The 21,186-nt window shown below is 39.4% G+C and overlaps 2 protein-coding genes across 2 annotated transcripts; both read left to right on the forward strand.

Moving 5' to 3' along the window:
• The first annotated feature begins 437 nt into the window (after positions 1-437).
• On the forward strand, positions 438-10,117 carry npl (N-acetylneuraminate pyruvate lyase (dihydrodipicolinate synthase)). The gene is made up of 12 exons (XM_080004088.1): positions 438-479; positions 760-855; positions 1,031-1,104; positions 1,482-1,569; positions 1,747-1,804; positions 5,482-5,557; positions 6,732-6,824; positions 7,336-7,481; positions 7,591-7,637; positions 8,137-8,221; positions 8,306-8,345; positions 9,207-10,117. Exons 2-12 carry the CDS (start codon positions 785-787, stop codon positions 9,350-9,352), a joined length of 924 nt encoding a protein of 307 aa, XP_079860214.1. The 5' UTR covers positions 438-479; positions 760-784; the 3' UTR covers positions 9,353-10,117.
• A 3,430-nt stretch (positions 10,118-13,547) lies between these two features.
• Positions 13,548-19,025, forward strand: sec22bb (SEC22 homolog B, vesicle trafficking protein b). The gene is made up of 5 exons (XM_080004118.1): positions 13,548-13,686; positions 15,769-15,878; positions 16,050-16,210; positions 16,657-16,803; positions 17,976-19,025. The coding sequence occupies exons 1-5, from the start codon at positions 13,612-13,614 to the stop codon at positions 18,128-18,130; spliced, it is 648 nt and encodes a 215-aa protein (XP_079860244.1). The 5' UTR covers positions 13,548-13,611; the 3' UTR covers positions 18,131-19,025.
• Positions 19,026-21,186: the final 2,161 nt, after the last annotated feature.

Here is a 21,186-nt window from a genome sequence, read left to right on the forward strand (position 1 = left end):
AACGAACCAGCAACCCAATTCAAGTTTGATTAGAGTGTCTATAGAAATGCCGAGTAACTCTGGATCCCTTTCTTGAATTAACCCTCTATTGCATAATTTAACATGGGGGTAACAAACAAAGTTATTCTGCATAGTACAGATATAATGCTGCATTAATTAATAATTCATTAATCACAATCATCAATTACAAAAATAGCAGGCAATAATGACCAAATAATTAGAATACAAATAGGGGGGAAACGGCAGTATATAATAAACGTTTTTATTTTTTTTTGTTTTTACTTGTATTTTTTTGGTTTGTTTTTTGTTTGTTGTTGTTTGTTTGTCGTAATGGACCAGTTTGTGAACTACATTTCCCATCACGCAGCTGGTCCTGTGACACGTGGGTGGGTCCCGTGACGAGTCGAACAACACATCCATTCTCGTGGAAGCAGCTGCAGAGAGAAGCAAACAGCAGCTCCCTGTCTCACTGAAACCAGGTGAGTTCGTCCCAAATGCTGCTGTTGAATTTATTTACATATACATTAGCCTGCGGATCTAAAGAGAAAATAGCACAAATCGACCATTGGATTCGTACTGTAGATGCTGGGTTATTTTAAGGCATGATCTAGTAGCAGGAAATGGGATTCTGTAATTGAGAAGTTCTTTACAGTCATTGCAAACAATGCTGATTTCAACATTTAAACCAGAAATCACTGCAATGCATTTTAATTTGTAGATAAAAAGCACTGAAATGAGATCTTTCTCTTTCTCCACCAGTCTGTCACATTCTCTTTGCCTCAGGATGGATTCTCCAGTGGGTGTGAGACTGAGTGGGCTGGTTGCAGCCACCTTCACCCCTCTCACTCCAGAAGGGTAAGTGACTTTCCACTGGTGTGACTATCTGAGGTTTAATAGTAGTATCTGATTGCGTCAACCCCCCTGAACAATGTGAAGAAAGTAAGAAGTTCTGACTTCACCATGTTTTGCCATCCTGCTTTCAGTTTCCACAACCCTTTTACTGACTAACTTTCTTTTGCTCCCAAAACAGTGAAATAGACCTTTCAGTGATTGAACCTTACGTGCACTACTTACTGGAGAAACAAGATGTACATAACATTTTTGGTGAGGTTACGGGTTGATAATTCATTTAAGAGTTTCAATTTTGTGCATTCCACTTTACCTGCAACAGGTGACTTCTTGTTTTGTTTTCTATTATATTAGTATACTCTTTTTGGTAGAATTTTATGGTAGGAGTCACATTCTAATTGAGCTCTTTGTGATTGTATTCATACCTCATTGGGAAAATGACCTTTGCTGGCATATTTAGTTTTAAAACCTCTTATCTGTGTAGTACTGTGCTCTTAAATAAAGCATAGTTTGTTTTGTCTATATAAGAAAGTAGACCAAACAAAAAGAAGGTTCAACCTTAGATTTCTTGCTTTTTTTTTTTTGACATTTGAACTGTTCCTCTCGATCCCAATTTCCTTTTCTCTCCAAAGTGAACGGCACCACCGGTGAAGGCATGTCTCTCAGCGTGGAGCAGAGGAAGAGTGTGACGGAGGAATGGTGCAAAAAGGCCAAGGGAAAGTATGTCACTGTGCGTGTGTGCGTGTGCGTGTGCGTGTGTGTGTGTGTGTGCGCGCGCGCGCGCACACGCATGCACGGATACAGTGTGTGCCCTTGATATACGACAGGAAGTGTCCTCTTAGCCAAATGCTTTGATGTCTTGTCTGTGTTGCTTTGTCCGTGTGCATGTCTCAACAGAATGGAGAACGTCATTGTGCATGTGGGCTGTTTAAGTTTAAAAGACTCGCAAGACCTGGTGAGTCAGTTTTTCTGCCGTCACCAGTCAACCCCACCTTACACTCCATCCCACCTCACACCACTTTTTAGAATGTTGTTCTGTTTAGTCAAATCAGACGGAGTGGTGATTGATTTACCCTCCACTCCACGTTATTTGATACCACTGTCCTACCGAGTGTCTACCCACAGTCTGTGAGACGGAAAACATTTCAAGCTGAACCTTGAGCTCCACACTGGTGTCTCTGTGTGGAGCCCTTAACCCTGCACACTTAAACTTTGTAGTTAATTATTCATGAAGTGAAGTCAAACTTAATTTATAATGCCCATTTCATACCAGGGCAACACAATTTGCTTTACAGAGAGGAAGAAATCGCAGAAAATATATAAAATGTGTGTGCAACCATAAGAACAGTCGGTGCAGAATAAACAAATCTCACAACATAAAGAACACACCCACACAAATCTCACAACATACAGAACACACACACACACACACACACACACAGAACTAGTGAACAGCAAGGTTTTTAACCTGCTTTTAAAAGTGTTCAGTGTGGGGAGCCTCTCTTAGGTCATCAGGCAGGGTGTTCCATCTACTTGGGGCATAGATACAGAAGGCAGCCTCCCTTACTTTAGAGTTAGTATGAGGGATAGTTAAAAGACCTCTGCCTGTGGGCATGAGCATTTATTTTATATACTGAGGTGCAGGGCCATTTAGAGCTTTACATACAAGTAACAGAATCCTAAAATATATCCTAGTTTTAACAGGGAGCCAATGTAAAGATCTAAGAACAGGTGTAATGTGTTCAAACTTTTTAGTCTCGGTGAGAACGCAGCCGTATTTTGGATCAACTGTAGCCGCTGCACAGCTGATCTCAGGAGGCTGGTGAATAGGCCATTATAGAAGTCTAATCTACTCATGAATGCATGGATTAATTTTTATGAGTCAGTTTGAGCTTTTGACAGGAAGCCTCTTAATTTAAAAATAGTTTTTCGATGGTAGCTGATTTTGATTTTGTGATGTGATTGATATGGCTCTTAAAATTTTGATCGCCGTCTATGATACCCAGATACCCAGATTTCTGGCTTAATTTTTGCTCTCCAGAGGCAGAGAACTGCAATTTTTCACCAAAGATGAGTATTTTTTGTTTTATCTTTGTTCAGTTGTAAAAAGTTCTGTGACATCCATGGATTAATATCATTAATACACTGAGTGAGGGAGTGTATGGGGTGTAGGTCATTAGGAGATAAGGATATGTACAGTTGTGAATCATCTGCATAATTATGCTAATTTATTTTGTGTTTCTTTATAATCTGTGCGATTGGGAGCGTATAGAGATTAAACAATAATGGTCCAAGAATCTAACCTTGGGGCACTCCACATATAATATCCACTTTGTTCAAAACAAAATCTCCAATGGACACGAAGAACTGCCTGTCCTGTAGGGAGGTTCTGAGCCAGTTTAGAACCGGGCCAGATAGGCCAACCCATTTTTGTAATCTCTCTAATAAAATGTGATGGTCAACAGTGTCAAAGGTAGTACAGAGATCCAGGCGCAGAAGAACAGTTTGCTTTTAGAATCCGTGTTTATATCAGATCATTCACAACCTCAATAAGTGCTGTTTCTGTGCTATGATGAGGTCGAAGACCAGATTGATAAATGTCTAAAAGGCTGTTTGATGTTAGATAGTTGTTAAGCTGAAGGTAAACTGTTTTTTTAAGTATTTTGCTGAGGAACGGCAGGTTGGAAATGGGCCTAGAGTATAGTGAGCAATAACTGTTGCATCAAGGTTTCTCTTCTTCAGGAGTGGTTTCATGACAGCTGTTTAAAATGCTGTAGAAAAAAAATCCTGATTGAAGAGAGCTATTTAAAATGTATTATACCTCATGTGCTAGGCAGTTAAAAACAGTTTTGAAAAATGTGGTAAGGAGAGGGTCCAAGCAGCAGGTGGAGGACCTCAGCTGGCCAACAATATCGTCAATTTTTTTTTTATGTCTAAAGGGATGAAATGAGACATGGCAGCAGTCATATTACTGGAGAACTGGAGGGTAGGTTCATTTCTGGATGCTGAAGCACTAATATTCTGTCTGATAGCTATGATTTTGTTACTGAAAAATGTAGCAAATTCTTCAAATTTTTCAGTGGAGAGCATCTCTGACGGGGTTGTAGATGGTGGTTTAATAAGTCGATCAACAGTGGAGAAGAGCACTTTACTATTGTTGATATTTTCATGAATGATTTTTGATAAGAGAGACTGTCTGGCCTGTTTATGTTCTATATTGTACTGATTGAGTCTATCCTTGTAAATTTCATGGTGAACCTGAAGTTTTGTCTTTCTCTATTTTCATTCTTCCTCGCGACTCTCTCTCTTAAACTGCCTAACAACCGTTCCATTTCTCCCGGGGGCTTTTTGTTTTTCTATGTTTTTAGTTTTAACAGGTGCAATGTTATCAATGATATTTTGTATTTTTGAGTTGAAGTTGTTCACAGGATCCTCAGTTGATGATGCCTTGAACAGCGGTAACTCATTTACAATTCTCTTAAAGGTTTCAATGGTATTATTGTTAATGATACGTTTTTTTTAATTGTTGGGGTACCCCTCTGTTGCACAGGAAAAGCAGACACATCAAAACATATGCAACATTGATATGATATAGCAACATCCATGACACAGGGCACAGTGATATTGAGTCCTTTGGATATGAGTAAGTGCAGAGTATGCCCCTTATTGTGGGTGGGTCCAGAAACATGCTGAGTGAGGTCAAATGCCTCCAATAGGCTAATGAAGTGTTGAGCATCTGGGTCTGTTTCATTGTCAACATGAATATTAAAATCAACTGAGATAATTACACAATCATAATCAGTGGAGACCTTGGACAGTAGCTCAGAGTATTAATCAAGAAAGCCACATTTAGATTTTGGTGGCCGATAGACAGCAATGATTAAAATCGGAGCGCTGCAGTTTATAGATATAGCAACGTGTTCAAAAGACGTTAATTCCCAGAGGAGGATTTCCTTGCAGCTATAACTTTCAGAGAAGAGAGCAGCTCTTCCACCGCCTCTCTTATCAGCTCTAGTGGTTTGGATGAATTTGAAGTTAGGAGGTGCTGTCTCAATGAGTGCAGCTGTGCCATTTCTGTCCAGCCAGGTCTCAGTCAGTAGAGTGAAATCCAGGTTATGGTTGCTTATAAGGTCATTAACTAAAAAGGACTTATTAGTTAGTGACCTGACATTTAATAAAGCCATTTTTATTGTTCTAGGTGCATGGCTTTGTGTGGGGCTGATAGCTGATGTCCGAACCGGTAATAAATTGTTTAGATTCCTGTATGTTACATGGAAGTTACATGATTTGGGTCTATGGTTTATAATTACAGGACTTTGTAAAGCAGAGTGACAGTCATTTATGTAAGTAGAGTGAATCGGACTCACCAAACATCAGTAGTGAAGAGGCACAAGGGCTTCGTCCACGCAATTCCTCACTGGATTTATTTGTCCGATAACTGTCATCATCGGTCATGATATAGATGGTTTAGAATGCAAGATTTAGAATTAGAAATTCTTGGACCCTTGTGTTGCTTTCATCACACGTAGACACTGTAGTCTTATGAACTCCTTGAAGGTGGAACAAGGGTTGGTTGGTTTACATGCTGTACATTAGGAGTTCCATCCTTCCAACAAGCTTTATTCCCCGCAGGCTGGCCACGCAGCAGAAGCAGGAGCTGATGGGATAGCAGTCATCGCCCCGTCATTCTTCAAACCAAGCACGCCAGGTTTGTGATTTTTATTTTTTTTTTGTGATTTATTTCCCGTCAGTGGAAATGGATTTTGCTTATGCTTATTAAACAATTCAAATGATTAAAAGTCTAGTTTCTAGTGAATTTCTAATGAGTTGATTAGGTCGGGTGTACTCTCTCTCGCCACAACAGAAATATACTTGCTATGAATTTGAATCTAAGGTTTCCGGTTCAACAATATTCTCACGAAGTTTACATGCAACACTGATATCAAGAGAGGAGACAAGCAGGTCAGAAGTCAGTATTGGAAGAATATGACATGGGATCAATAAAGTACAATCTTATCCTAAAAATATTGATTGATAATATATCTGCAAAATATTAATAATATGCCATATCATTTCCTCTTTCATGTATTTGTAAAAAGTGTAAAATCATTTTAATGGTACACTGACTTGTAATATGGAGAATTGCACCTCTTTCATTTCAAAGTGCGTGATGCTTTACGGCACTATGTCACTTTCTTGATGTTTGGCTCCGGAAATTACCGCTTTGCCTCAAATTTAGTAAACAATAATAATAATAAAATAAATTCTAAACTTGGCTGTCAAAATGTCCAATAATGATGCTCATACAAAACTTAGCTGCGCTCGACCTCCCAGTGGTACGGGCGAGACGGGCCAGCGGTGCGCCCGGCACCCGCACCTCAGCTGGCGCACCCCAGCCCTCACTTTCATTGCACCACGGGGGGTACGGCGGGCGTCCTCTGACTTGCGCATGTGAGCCGGTCTGCCACCCCGATCACACAGGGATAGCAGGGGGCCCGGTCCCTCTCCGCGCCCTGTCCTCCCCGCGGCTCCAGGAAGCGGCGGGGTCCGTGCAAGGGGCGCTGTAATCTAGGTGTGCGTTATATTTGCGTTTGTGACATAGACTGTTGATGTAGATTGTAACATGACCGATACGGTTCAAATTTGTCCGGTAAAATAAATAATTTTAAATGTATTTTCCGACACCAAAACAAGTTTAACGACAGTGGCGTAAACGTGCAATTGCACTCAGAAAAAGTAGGGGCGCCAAATCCCAAATACCAAAAGTTACATTGTGCTGCTTTTACATTCCAAAACGTTTTTTTACATATTCAAATGTGCATGTGCGCCAATAACAGAAAAGCCAACGCTTAGTTTTCTCTGTGTTTTTCTCCGAAACCCAGATGCACTGCAGGCCTACCTCAAGGAAGTGGCGTCCTTTGCTCCAGATATCCCGTTCTACTACTACCACCTCCCTTCAGTCACCGGCGTCACCTGTGAGTGGGGATGAGCCATGAGAAAGGATCCATTATTTATATTCATTATTGATTATTACTATTATATCTGTGTGTGTATGTATGTACAATATATACTGTTTATATAGTTATTTATTTTTAATCGCAATGTCTGCTTATATACAGTATTTACCCTCCCATGTTATTCAGGGAAGTCACATAGTTGCCCAGTTGCCTGGTGTGCCTGATGCATGGTTGCCAATTTCCAAAATACAGTGTCAGGCCCTGTTGTTATAAGTAATAGATTGGATTGAACAATAGGGACATTTCAATGTTTGATATTTGACTCTCGTTTTGAAGATGCATTTAGACAAGAAAACTTTCTATTTTCTCACAGCTATGAAATACTTTGCAGGATATTTCCGGTGTAATTCTTTATCTTGATTTAATGCGGACCTTGCGTATCACACAGATCAACGTTAGACTATAGAAAGTTCTCTAAAGCGACTGGAATGATGTGTGCTGATGATTTTCCCTCCTTGTCATTCTGCAGTGCGGGCTGCAGATGTGCTGAAGGACATCGGGGAACTCATCCCTTCCTACAGCGGCGTGAAGTTCAGCGGAATGGATCTGATGGACTTTGGCCAGTGCGTCCACTCCAGCCGACCCCGGGACTCTCTGCTATACGGCATGGACGAGGTCAGCCGCCCGTCTTCTCTCAGTGGAGTGTGTCTCCAGGACGACCTCCACTGTTTCAAACAAGCCGCGTGTGATCTGTTTCTTCCGCTTTCCGTTTCTTTGATAACAGCAACTGCTCGGCTCGCTCGCCTTCGGAGCCAACGGAGCAGTCGGCAGGTTGGTGTCTCCGTTACATATGGAACTTCCAAGTGTTGAACCTTCACTGTGGGACCCTGCATGCGAGTGAATGTGAAGAGAACCAGGGGAATGTCCAAAGATTCTATGATAAAGAAACTTTTATGAAGGTCTTTTTTAAATAACTTGACTTGGCTGGAATTCAGATTACTCAAAAAATATATTTTTCCTGAGAATGAATCTGGTAAATTTGTTCATTCAGTACATTTCACGATTTCCTGATGTGCTTTATTTAGGGTTCCCCAAACTGGGGTCAGTTTGTTGTTGTTGTTGTTGTTGTTGTTGTTGTTGTTTAATTAAAAAGCTTGTGAACCCTTTGGCTTGAGGCATCAGTTCCTGGGCTTCCTGAATTTCCTCCCAGGGTTTAATTAAGTTTTTATCTTATGTTATCACTGTTCTCGTTCTCTCATATCTTCTGGAAAATTTAAAACTGAAATATATATATAAGAGTTTATTTGGCTTCCGATCTTTTTGCTTCCAGCACGTATAACTATCTGGGAAGCCACGTCAACAACCTCTTGCAGGAATTTGAGAAAGGAAACCTCTCCAAAGCCAGGGAAATCCAGGTACGTCCACCGTGACTGTGGAACTCACTTCCTGCAGTTTGATGTGTTTGCTTCAATTCGCTGACGGCTTCTTCTCCTGAACAGTTCAAGGTGCAGGAGCTGCTCGCCTTTGCCTTCGATTTAGGTGAGTGTCTCCCTGAGCTGACGAAGGAGTCATAGTGGGTAGTACTCTACCTTTTAACTTCAGTAAAATAAAACTCTAACACGAAATAACTCCAGTGTAGGTGAAAGTACCACATTTCTACATTGAGTAAAAGTTGTTGGGTAAAAGTACTCGCTCTTAAATGTACTTTATGTATTACAAGTAAAAGTACAGTGGCCTGCTATAACAGAGTCTATAATAGTTCATAACATGTTGATTTTCTTTTTAAGTTAAGTAACATTAATGTTAGAAATATAGTAAAGTAAGAAGTTCAGATACAGTAGAATCAGAATTAGGTTTTTATTGGCCTGGTACGCTTACACATACAAGCAATTTGACTCCGGTTTTCAGTGAGTCTTGGTACTTACAGAACAAACAAAAAAAACAAAACTAATAATAATAGTAATACTACTATACTAGGAATAATAGTTGTATAAAATGATGAAAAATAAAGAATATTAATAGAAAATTTTGCATTAAAATGTAGTGGAGTAAAAGTTCAGTAAAACTGAATATATTTAAGTCAGTACAGATACTTAAAAGATGTTCTTTAAGTGCAGTATAAAGTACTTGTGCTTTGTTACTTTCCGCCACTGCCCATAACGTTATTCATGGATGCATTTATTCAGGTACACTTGGTTGTACCTGCACCTGTGTGACATGCATGTGCATATGACAAATAAAAAAAGCTTGATTTGGATCTTGCACAAGTGGAGACAGAAGCTGAGAACGAACTCAACATGTCTGTACTGGAAAAGTGGCATACTGTTCCTGCATCAAACTGAGCCGTAATTAGTCACCCCTCTCATCACATTGTCCTTGCCACGCTACTTTACTTTTCAGGTTTTGATTTGGGCGTAAACAAGCAGCTGATGGTGGAGTTGTCGGGACTGCGTCTGGGTCCGCCGCTCCTCCCTCTGCTGCCGTGTCCTCCTGCCACGGCTGCCGCCATCGCACAGAAATACAAAAACATCTTTCTTGAAAAGTGAAGTTCACGCTGTTGACCTCCCCGGGGACTTCGAGAATATTATTAAAATGATTCCATTGATTCCGGTCGACTCTCCATTTCCGTGAGAAGTATTTGTTTGGTGAAGTGCGCAAAAACTCAAAGAAATGTTTACATCTTTAATATCAATGCTGTGTCTGATTACATCTGAGTCCTCCTGAAACTATGTTCAGTAACACAAATCAGAGAGTACGCAAATATATCAATTCTTAAATCAAAAGATATGAGAGATTTTTTTTAAGTTAATACATGTACAGCTAGCGAATATGCAACTCAGAATGACGGGTGCAGTTGGTTGTTTTTTTTTTTATCAGAAGTAATCATTTTCAAGTAATCATTTTTCTGTGTAATCATGATCTAGAGAAAGGGGTGACAGTGAGGGCCATTTCAGTAGCATTATCCACTGACACATTCTTCACAATCTGGAACGGGCCAAATAAATCCCATGTTTAATAAAGTTACAAGCCTTTTGGGATTGTAATGTTTCTACTGTTTTAATTAGAGTGGGAAAAACTGCCAGTTGAGCAAAAGGGAATAAATGTTATTCTGGGTTTTTTTGCAATTTGTTTGTTATTCTGCAGTGTTATCTTAGTATAAACGAGTACTTTGTAAGACCGCGTTTTGTATGAGAGATTTTTATAAAGTGAACATTGTTACGTAGGACAAGAGGATTGCCTTATATGCAAACTAAACTTTGTCCTCCCCTCTCACTGTAAGAAAAAAAAAAATGAATTACAAATAAATGTACTGACCTAATCACTGACGGATGTTTATTTTTCTCAAACTCTGTTTACAAAATATTTTTTTTGCATCGCTTGAGCGTGCAACTCCAAGGAATGTTCTCACAAATGAAGGCAATGTGGAATCGCGTTGCCTTCATGTGTGAGAACATTCCTTGGAGTTGGTTTGTCATTTTTTTCCTCTGAATCCCAAACCCACCTGTAAAACTGCTGGGAAAGACGAGAGAAAGCTTTCATCATTCTATCGGCCCACAGCACATTTCACATTAACACTAGTAGCATACACACATTCAATTTCAAATAGATAAAAAAAAAAAAAGAAGACTAGCCTTGATTTTCCAAGTTGGACAAAAGAAACACAGAAACACCTCTCCCTCTTTCCTTTCATCATAGTTAGGAACATTACGATCTAATATTATAGCTACATGTGCATGACAGCAATGCTTTCTTTCAGGATTGCTGTTGAATTGGGGTCAAAAAGATTAGCCTAGGTTTTCTTCAGTCACATCACAGAATAAATAATTATTTTAAATTGAGACAAGACTATTTGGGCATTTCCTGGGGAAGAAACTAATGGCACTTTTGCACTGTATCTTTCATAATATTTTTTTTTTTGGATGGGGGGGATCTCCACAGGCTTAAGTTAAAGTTACAGGAGGTGAAAATATTTAGCAAAACTGCAATATAATTGGAAAATAATTTGGTGTAAATTGGGTTGTAAACTTTCAAAAATGAAAATGAAAAAAAAGTGTTTTTTTTAAATAATACATAAAATAAATAGATTTTAAAAAATAGTTTACAAAGTGCTTTGAAAGATGAAATACAAGCAGAGTATTCAGATCATGAATTTAAAAAGACAAAGGAACATTTATAAACAGGAATTAAATTAATTCATTAAATTGTAAATGCGGCGTGATAAAGAGACAAAAAATAAATAATTAGATACAATACGATAATAATAAATATAAATAAAAGGGAAAAATTAATATAAATAAATAAGATGAAATAAAATAGATAAAGAATTGGGGCGTCACATTAAAGCAGATTTATAAAAATGTTTTTTTGAGAAGTGATTTAAAAGAAGTAATTTATTCTCCTCAGGCAGGTCGTTCCAAAGTCGAGGGGCCCTAACATAAACCATAACCATAAAATAACCATAAAATCAGTAACAAAAGTGTGGCTGGGGAAGCAGACATATATGTTAAAATCACCTTAAATCTGAATTTTGCCATCATTTGACATAAAATGAGATAACAACTCAGCAAATTCTTGGTTAAATGCATTATTTGGTCTAGGCAGTCTGTAAATTATTAAAATTATCACTGGGTCCTTAGAATTGAACATAAAACCAAGATGTTCAAATGATGTTAAAGTACTATGTGAATCAGAGTGCTTTTAAAATCAATAGATTTATTGCAGTTATAGATAACAGCAACCCCCCTCCCCTGTCTGAGAGCCTGGGTTGGCGGAGAAATGTAAAATCAGTTTATTGATTCATTATAGCTTCAATAAGAGGACTGCAGTCTCCCTGACTTAAGCAGGTCTGTGTGATGATCAAAAAAAAAATCCAAATTATTAAAAGTACTAAAATCATGACATAAAAATGATTTATATATATTTATATAGATTTATATAAGATTTATATATATATATATATATATATATATATATATATATATATATATATATATATATATATATATATATATATATTATCCCTTAAAATTACTAATTACAAAGTTACAATTTCCAAATTATAATTATTGTTTAGTGATGCAGATTATTATTATTATAATATACTACTTTTTAAAATCAGATTTATTTTGTCTACATTATTATTATTAGTAGTAGTAATATTATTAATATTATTATTTATTTTTACTCTCACAGCATTCTATTAGTCTTCTATCTGCTATATAACCCTCCTAGTCATCTTCAGAATCATTCACGGTGGTGTTACCACTGCTGCTGTGCCCTTGCACGTCTGCATGTGTCACAGATTTATGCAATGTTATCAGATTAGGAACGAGCAACGCAACTGGAAAATTTTCCATTGTTCGGAGATTTACTTTGTCATTGCGTAACATCAATCTGTAGTCGTAGTTAATAAATTATGCAATGCACCCTTTTAAGAGAATAAATGCTGCTTGTATACAGAAAACCCAGTGATAATCAGAGGATCCTGATTTGGCCCCTCCACCTTAATAACATAAAAATAGACTTGTCTACAAATACAACTTCAACAGAGATGTTGGATTTTGACAAAACAAATACAGAAACATCTGTCCCCCATTCCTTTCATCATAGAGAGATCATTACAATCAAAGGGTCTCATTATACCTTTGAATGAAAGCAATGCTTTTTTTCTGGATTGGTTGGGTGTTGAATTGGGGTCAATTTGATGAATGAATATATTCATCAGTATAGAACATATGCAGCATTGTCAATTATAGAATATAGTGCAAATTATCGTGTAAATGTTTCAGTCTGCCCATAAAACAACAAAGCTGCGAGTGTCAGTCGAAGGGTCCGACACCTCCTGAGACCCACTCCTGTACGTTCTTTGCTGCCACTTTTCGTGCATATTCCATATTTTCAGCTTGGTTCAGCCACTCTGTATTGGCTCGTTGGACAGTCCAATCAATTTAGGGAGCAAATACTGAGATAAATCTGTGTTCTATGAGCTATAGGAAACCTCTGAATTATGGATGAAGGAACATCTTGTTTCTTTTAATTCCCCTGCATTACATGACAATCTATCCAAACTCTCTTCCAAAACAAAGTTTGAAAAGTCCTTTACATGGCAGATTAAAAAAAATCTAAACACCACAATGAAAATGTAGAGATAAAAGAACAAAAATGTAATGATGTAAAATAATGTCAAATAGAACAATAGGAAAACAATATGTAAAATATATAAGTATATGTAAAATAGGGCTGTTTTTTATGTTTTTCTTTAATTAAGAGCCATACAGTTTGCGCAGGAATCTGCAAATGTATGAAGTATAACAGCCTGTGCAATGTGCACGGATAATTGTCTCGAAGAATAAAGAATGTGCGTTAATGTAATGCATTGACATATCAATTCGATTCAAGGCGTACAGGTCCATGTAGTGTGTATGGGAAGAGATGGCAGATTGCACCTTCTCAGGGGGTCGAATGACACGCTGCAGTCTTTATTTCTAGTATCTGTACTTTAGACCTTTACTACATTTAAATGCAAATATCTGCATTTTCTTACTCTCATGCATTTCCCGTCACGTCACTTTGTTTTTATTTGTATTTCTTTTACCTGGATTTACTTAAGTTCATAGGGAAAATCAAACAACCTGAGCGTAAGCGGAACCTCCTGCTGCGGTGCTTTGTTTCCGAGGTGCGCGGGAGGGATTTAGATGACGCACCAAGCGCCCTGGTTTCCGGCCAGCTCAGCGTCGGGACTGTGGTGTTGTCAGTCCGCGGAGCAGCCCGTCCCAGCCGTCCGACGTAAACACGATCGAACAAGATGGTGCTGCTGACCATGATCGCCCGCCTGGCGGACGGACTGCCGCTCGCCGCCTCGATGCAGGAGGACGAACAGGTCGCCATTCACTTACAGAGTTTTTAGATTGCAATCCTGTCGGGGAAGGAGTGGATGTTGACCCCGGTGCTTTGTGGCGGCTTCCTCAGACGGAGTTTGTAACTACGTGGCCTCCAGAAGTTTTTGGATGAAGAGCAGTTTCGTGTCTTGTGGCGACGCTGCAATAATAATAATAATAATGAATAACGTAATGATGATTACCCGTGGAGACGCTGCTGCAGTAATGATGAAATGATATGTTTGGCTTTGGCTGACACTCAAAATGTCTGGCATCCACAGCCAGATGTGCCACGGTCCTGTTACTTATTTTTGATGTGGTTGGAGATAGAGAATGACGGGGTTACTTCCACATCACCGTTCGTTCTTACGGGGGTCCAGTGGTTCTCAACGGGGACCCTCGGGTGTCCTAGGAGGGTCCCCAGCCAAATGATGAATAGTTAAACTTCACCATTATTTAATTTGCAAGACATCACCACCAATAGTACTGATAGTAAAATGTACAGTAATGACTGTTTGGATCCTAGTTTCACTGCTGTCTCTGTATATAACAATCAAAATCGGCTCATATTGACAGGGACAAAATGTTCAGATCAAACGGGCTCCATGATGTAATGCGGAGCGAATCAAGGGTCTTTGATATGATAGTTCTGTCACTTCTCAGTGATCAGTCACAGGAATTATTCGTGTGACCGCCTCAATGTTTTTGAGCTGTTGCATTATATGTGACTTACTCTTAACTTGTTTCCCTCGCTCTTTTATTTGCTGTCACAAAGGGAAGTGAAAAGGTTTGTGTTATCTACAATCTGTACTTCCTTACTGCTTCTTAACATCGTACATGTGTTCTAGTGATGCGCCACTGATTCTGCCATTAATGTATGACTCAGTTTTGTGACAATTTGAATTAGGCTGGAACACATCATATGTCACAAACACCACCACAGGTTGCAGTTTTTCTGTGATTATCAGTCCACTGTCCACACACATATTGTTGAAAGGCTGTACCAGCATTCATTATTCTTGTTTTTGAACCATTCTGGCGACTTTAGTCCAGGACAAAGCATGGCATTGCTGAGTGTGCCAAGCCAGTCATTCATTGCTCATCTCATTAGGTTGGTCAATTCACATTGCACAGGGCGTTAAAGGCACTATGACAATTTTCTGCTATTTACCCATCGGGATTCATGATTTTTATGCATCTATATAATCACCATAAGAAATGTATAAATACGGTATAAGTGTGTCAAATTATAATACCTCTTTGATATACACCTTCTTTGTCTCTCACTTTTCTATTCAATTCAAATAAATGCTGTACTGGAGAGTTGAGGTAGCTTCCTAAAACCAGAATTAAAGTGGTAATCCATAACATTATTTTGTTTAAAAAGCCTTTACCCTTCCGTGTTTGATTCTTTTTCCTCTATTTGTTTTTGCTTTTCATTGTTGATGGCTGCCTTTACCTGCGAGAAGTGAAAGGCAGCCTCATTGAATTTGCTAAAGGAGCATAGCTAGTTGTGGTTAGTAGATGTTGATATGGATGACCATTCACGAAAAATAATTGCACTCACACATATTTAGGTGACTAAGAAAAAAACAATCAATTGATCATAAGAAAGTATACTTTCAAGAAAATGAAATGACTGTCTTATATTAAAGACGAGGATCTTACCCAGAGGTAAAAACAAAACAAAAGACTTTGCAGTTTGGGATGGAATTCTGGTTGTTGTAGTGTAATCCACCCGACACAGACCATTTTATGGATTACCGCTTTAATGGAGTTGGGAAGACCACCCCTTTTGCCCATAGAGGGCGCTAATGCCAATGAAAATCCTAAACTGTTCATAGTGCCTTTTAAATAACTGTCACCCCCCAAATACTGATACCTTCTGGCTGCAGCTGATATTATGTCTGTCCCGTCTGTCACTTGAGCCCTTAAGCCAACCATTAGTTTACCCATCATATCTTTCTGTTTTGTTGGTGAAATGATGACAGGGTCACATGTCACTGGGTCTGTTCCGATTTTTATATATATACATAAATATATAAATTGGTTTTTAACCTGTGTTGTTGGTGTTGTGTGTTTAGCTGGGCCGAGATCTCCAGCAGTACCAGAGTCAGGCGAAACAGCTCTTCAGGAAACTCAACGAACAGAGTCCCACGCGCTGCACTCTAGAGGCTGGATCCATGTGCTTTCAGTGAGTACAAATCCAGTGGCGGGGTCCAAACACACACTTCCATTTTCTGTTGTAATTGGCTGTTAACGTTGTAACAATCAGCTGAAGAGTAAGAATATACTCCGAGAGACGACCTATAAATGTAATCAAGCTGTTTGATAATGACTTTAGTAACTCCTTTTCTTTCTCCAGTTATGTGATTGAGAAAGGAGTGGTCTACCTGGTGCTGTGTGAAGCAGGCTTCCCCAAAAAGCTTGCATTTGCATATTTAGAGGATCTACAGACAGAGTTTCACGAGCAGCACGGCAAGAAGGTCCCCACCGTGTCCCGGCCTTATTCCTTCATTGAATTTGGTGAGAGAGAAACAGGAGAAATAGAGGTGGAAGTGGGCGGGTTTTAGGAGAAAATCAACATACCTTGTGTGTATTTGGGTATTTTGTTTTAATATAAACTCACATTTCTACTTTCCAATTGCAATTGGACATTAAGACAGTAAATTATGTGACTGAGAACAAAGTACCCATGGAGATCTGCTAGCGGATTTAATTTGGTCGGTTTGTGGAGTGTTCAAAGGGTTTAGAACTTCTATTAATTTGTCTGTTCTAAGTCAAAACAGCAACGTCAACACATAGAAGAAAATAAACATGTTTTAATGATAAAACAAACCCATGGGACCGGGGAGTGTTGTAAGAAAAAAAAAAATAATAATAATAATAAAAAACTGCAGCGGGAGTTGGAAACAAAGAATTACCGTGTGACCTTTTAAACTCGTTCTTCATCTCGCTCTCTCCTCCACTAGACACTTACATCCAGAAGACCAAGAAGTCGTACATCGACAGCCGGGCCAGAAGGAACCTGGGCAGCATCAACACGGAGCTCCAAGATGTGCAGAGGATCATGGTGGCCAACATTGAGGAGGTTCTGCAGCGGGGAGAAGCTCTGTCTGGTCAGTATCGAAGAACACCTCAGTGCTTAACCAGGTCACGTGGCCAGGTCACATGACTTGCCACGGTCTGAATCATGAATAATGAACATAGAAGGAACTTCTCGGGTTCCCACCAGATCCTTGAGGTGCCTGAATTTCGTCCTCAGAAATGTAGGTACTGGAATACCTTGAAAAAAGCCCATTTTGTGCTTAGCTGCTTGTAAAGGCCTTGAAGAAATCTTGAAAACCTGTGATATTCCCCCTGGTTTCGTTATTCAAATCGTAACGAAATAAAACATTTCCAGAATCACTTTTACAACATAGATTATTCCAGGGAAATGTAAATCAAATACCGCATGGTTAGAAATACACACTTATAATAGTAGATTACAATGAGATTCATATAGCCATGTTAAATAGATTAACTTTGTTTTGTGTATCCTTGAAGTCCTTGAAAAATAAAAAAATAGAGCCAAAAAAAAAAAGAAAAGTACTTTCATTTGGTAATACCAGAACCACCGTGTTTTAAGAAAGAGTCATTCAATGTATTTGAGTTACGAATGTTACTTCTCCATATGATGTTTACATTGTTGGTGGCGGGGTCCATCTTTCCCGGCAAGAATGCACTGATGGGGCACGTGCAGTGAAAAGTAAACTGTCGATATGGATGAAGATTCACAAAAAATATCCCCGCCACCTCAAGTGAGCAAAAAAAAAAAAAATCAGGAGAAGAGAAACTTTGGAGAAGAGAATCCTTGAGTAAAGACAGCGGTAAACAAAGCTGTTGAAAAAGATGTTGCCGTTTTGAATGCAATTCTGGGACTTGTAGTGTAATCCACCCAACACAGACAATCCGCGAGCACCTTGTGTCGATTACGCACATTTTGGTATTTTTTAGTATTTATAGAGCTTATTGTGCGTAATCACCGGGTGTCATGACATTTCACTGCATATATGTATGAACGTATGTATATGTATGTGACAAATAATCTCTTGAACTTGAACTTGATGGATTGCAACTTTAAGGGAGCTGGAAAAATGACCACTTCAATTCTCTTCCTGCCCCCCCCCCCCCCCCCCCCCCCCCCCCCCCCCCCCATTGCTTTTCTCTCTCTCTTCTGTCTGTCTCTCACCCCTATCATATCTCTGATATCGTCTTTCCTCTGCTCCCCCTCTCTCTCGTCACCCACCAGCGCTGGACTCCAAGGCCAGTAACCTCTCTAGTCTGTCGAAGAAGTACCGCAGTGACGCCAAGTACCTCAACACCCGCTCCACCTACGCCAAACTGGCGGCCGGCGGCGTATTCTTCATCATGCTCATCGTCTATGTGCGCTTCTGGTGGCTTTAAGAAGAAGGAGATGGATGGATGGATGGATTGAAGGAAGAAGAAGGAGGGAAAAAAAAAGAAATAAACATTGGGGTGACAAATGGTTAAAAAAAAGGAAAAAAAAAATAAGATTCCTCTTTTGAAGACTTCTGAATTTAGACGCTCACTACCGCCCATGTTGTTCCTGTCTGTCCATGATGCAACAGGTTTTAATGTTAATTACACGGTTATGCTCTAGTCCATAGATACCTTCCTGGTGTGTGTGTGTGTGTGTGTGTGTGTGTGTGTGTGTGTGTGTGTGTGCGCGCGTGTGTGTTGTTGTTTTTGAATGCGTGATCTCTGCACAAGTAAAATGGGGCAGAAAAGTGTTTGTGTATTTCCAAAATTAGTACAATTACAGCTCTACTCTTGTTGATTTCATTGTTGGCGATGCAAGTGAAAACAGGGTTATTAGGGAAGACGTCGAGAAGAGCGGTTGTAAATAATATTGTAATAATTTCTTTTTTTCAGAGGCGAAGTGGTTAAAATATTTCTAAAAGCTAGGACTGTACAAGGCATAACAGTAGGATATTGAATAAGACTAGAATACAACATTGCTCATTTAATTTAGGCCGATGAGCTGATGCTATATTTATTCTTTCACTTTGAATGGTTTGCTACCCAGTAAAACAGCCTGAACAGGCTACTTACAGTATGTACTGCTAAGCCCCCGTGTAGTGACCATGTGAATAAAAAAAGTTGATGTCTAATGGAGCTTTCTACAAAGTTGACACAAGTGGAGAGAGAAAGAAAGTCATGTAGGCTGACGATGAGATTCACATGGAGATTGTATGTCACTGGCCTCTGGTGTTGGTTGGAAAAGAGAGCTTCCTTTTTCCTCTGCTATCTATAAAATAAAATAATTTGCACAAACACATTTATATTTGTGTCAGTGGATCGATCCAATGTAAATTTCATTCCACTACTGACACATTCCAATGCCAACACATTAGTTAATTCCTTTCCCAGCGTATGGGAAAGGGTAACAGAGCAAGTCATAAATGCAAAATGTGCAGATGTTAATGCCAATTTCCTTGCATGGAAGCTTTCTGGGCCTTTATGTATCTCATTGCATTTATTTCAAATGCAATATTTTTATTTCTTTAGGTCAACCTGTTATTTTCTTGTTGTTTTAGTCCAGTACGAGTGTCATTGCTGCAGGTCTTTCAACTTTTCCTCAAAGTAATTACTTTTCGGTTCAAACAAATACAGCCGTACAAAAACAACCACCGATCGAAACGGTTCATTATTATTACCACTGTAGTTAGAGGTACACTCTGTTTGGCTCTGTATGTCCACTATGGGTTGCATCATTTTACAAGGAGATAACTAATGCAGTAAGTACAACTCAAACCAATGAAATAATATACTGCCAATGCCCACAAAAGGCCATTTACTGTCATTGACTCAGGAATAACAAAGGCATTAGAACTTGCAGTTGCTAAGTAAATGTTATCAAGTAAGTGTCACTAATTGTTAAAAAAAAAAAATCCACCAAAATAGATCATTTTGAATCATAAAACAAAGCCAACATTGAGGAAAAAAAAAAAAAAAAGCTTTAATAATGGAGCCTAGTCGCTCACACGTGACCGGAAAGTTCCGCGGTTGGTCGCTAGGTGGAGCCATGCGCCAAACGAGAGAACGGCGCCGGCAAACGAGAATCATAGATTCCGTCAGTCGCAGATTCCGTATTTTTTGGGAACTTGCGCAGAAAGCAAACCGCAGCTTGGTTTCAAACACAGGAAAGTGCGTTTGCTGCTCGGGCGTCAAATGGAGTCAGAACCGGGCAGACGCTGACAGGTAACAATACATTAACTCGTATTAGACCGCGCGGTACTAAGTATAGACTGGCCTCAGAGGCTCAGAGAGAACAGGAAGTGGTAACAGCCCTGGTACACACTGACCTTTTAACCTCCATAATGATGATGATAATAATAATAATAATAATAATAATAATAATTATTATTATTATTATTATTATTATTATCATCATCATCAACCGAACTTTATTGTCCCCACCCAAGTGGACATTAGTTTGGCTGTCAGACAGTGCAGGGCTGGAGCCAAAAGAGAGCAGGACTTTTTGTGAACCTGGAGTTTTCCATCCAAAACACACTTTGAACATTGCAAAAACATAACTGCATGCTGGCAGTGGAGGAAACCTTGTTTTCAGAAACAACTTCCTTTCTCTACCACAGACACAAATGGGCTTACCTCCTAGCTCTTAAGACGTGATCGATATGTGGGTGACAAAAAAAGAAAAACTCTTTTGTGTGGATTCACATGCACGTGGGTGAAAGGGCATATGCAGATGCAGTGCACTGTCAGATTGGTAAATGCAACATGGGGGGGGGGGGGGCAATGCATAACTCTTAACTTGCTCTCTCCCTCTCTCGCTCTCTCTTTCCTGTTGCCATGGCAGCAGGGACTGTGTGACAGTCATGTGAATACGGAGCTGAATGGATTAAAATACTTTGTGTGATCAGGAATGAGGAATACTGCACTGTGCACACACACACACACACACACACACACACACACACACTAGAATGCATCCTGAATTCATTAACCTACAGATGGATTGGAAGTGTCCATCCATTCATACCCATTTTCACTACATTCCCTGTCCAAGGACTTTCACTTTTCCACAGTTTAAAGGTTGCACAGTTTGCTCGTCACGTGATTCACTGCCATAAATATGTGTGCATCATCAATGTTCATTCACCTCTTCCATACGAATTATGCCAAATGTCTTAGCGACATTCATTTAGCCTTCAGTAATTATTTTCGGTTGGCGACACACGAGTCTAACATTTACCCAATCTCTTGCTCACTCGCTTGCCCACATCCTGAATTGAAACTTAATAAGCCGCTTGTTTGGCTGTGCTGTAGCTGGGCCACTCAAGGCTAACAGATGAACAAAGCGAATGGACGAAACAAACGTACAAACAAGACAAAAAAACGACCCTTTGGCCAGCGTGACTCCAGACTACCGAGTCATGTAAAAGCTTTGTTTGCTGCGAACAAATCATGTGCGA

Source organism: Zeus faber, assembly GCF_960531495.2.
Source record: "Zeus faber genome assembly, chromosome: 1".
In the NCBI taxonomy this organism is placed as follows: Eukaryota; Metazoa; Chordata; class Actinopteri; order Zeiformes; family Zeidae; genus Zeus; species Zeus faber.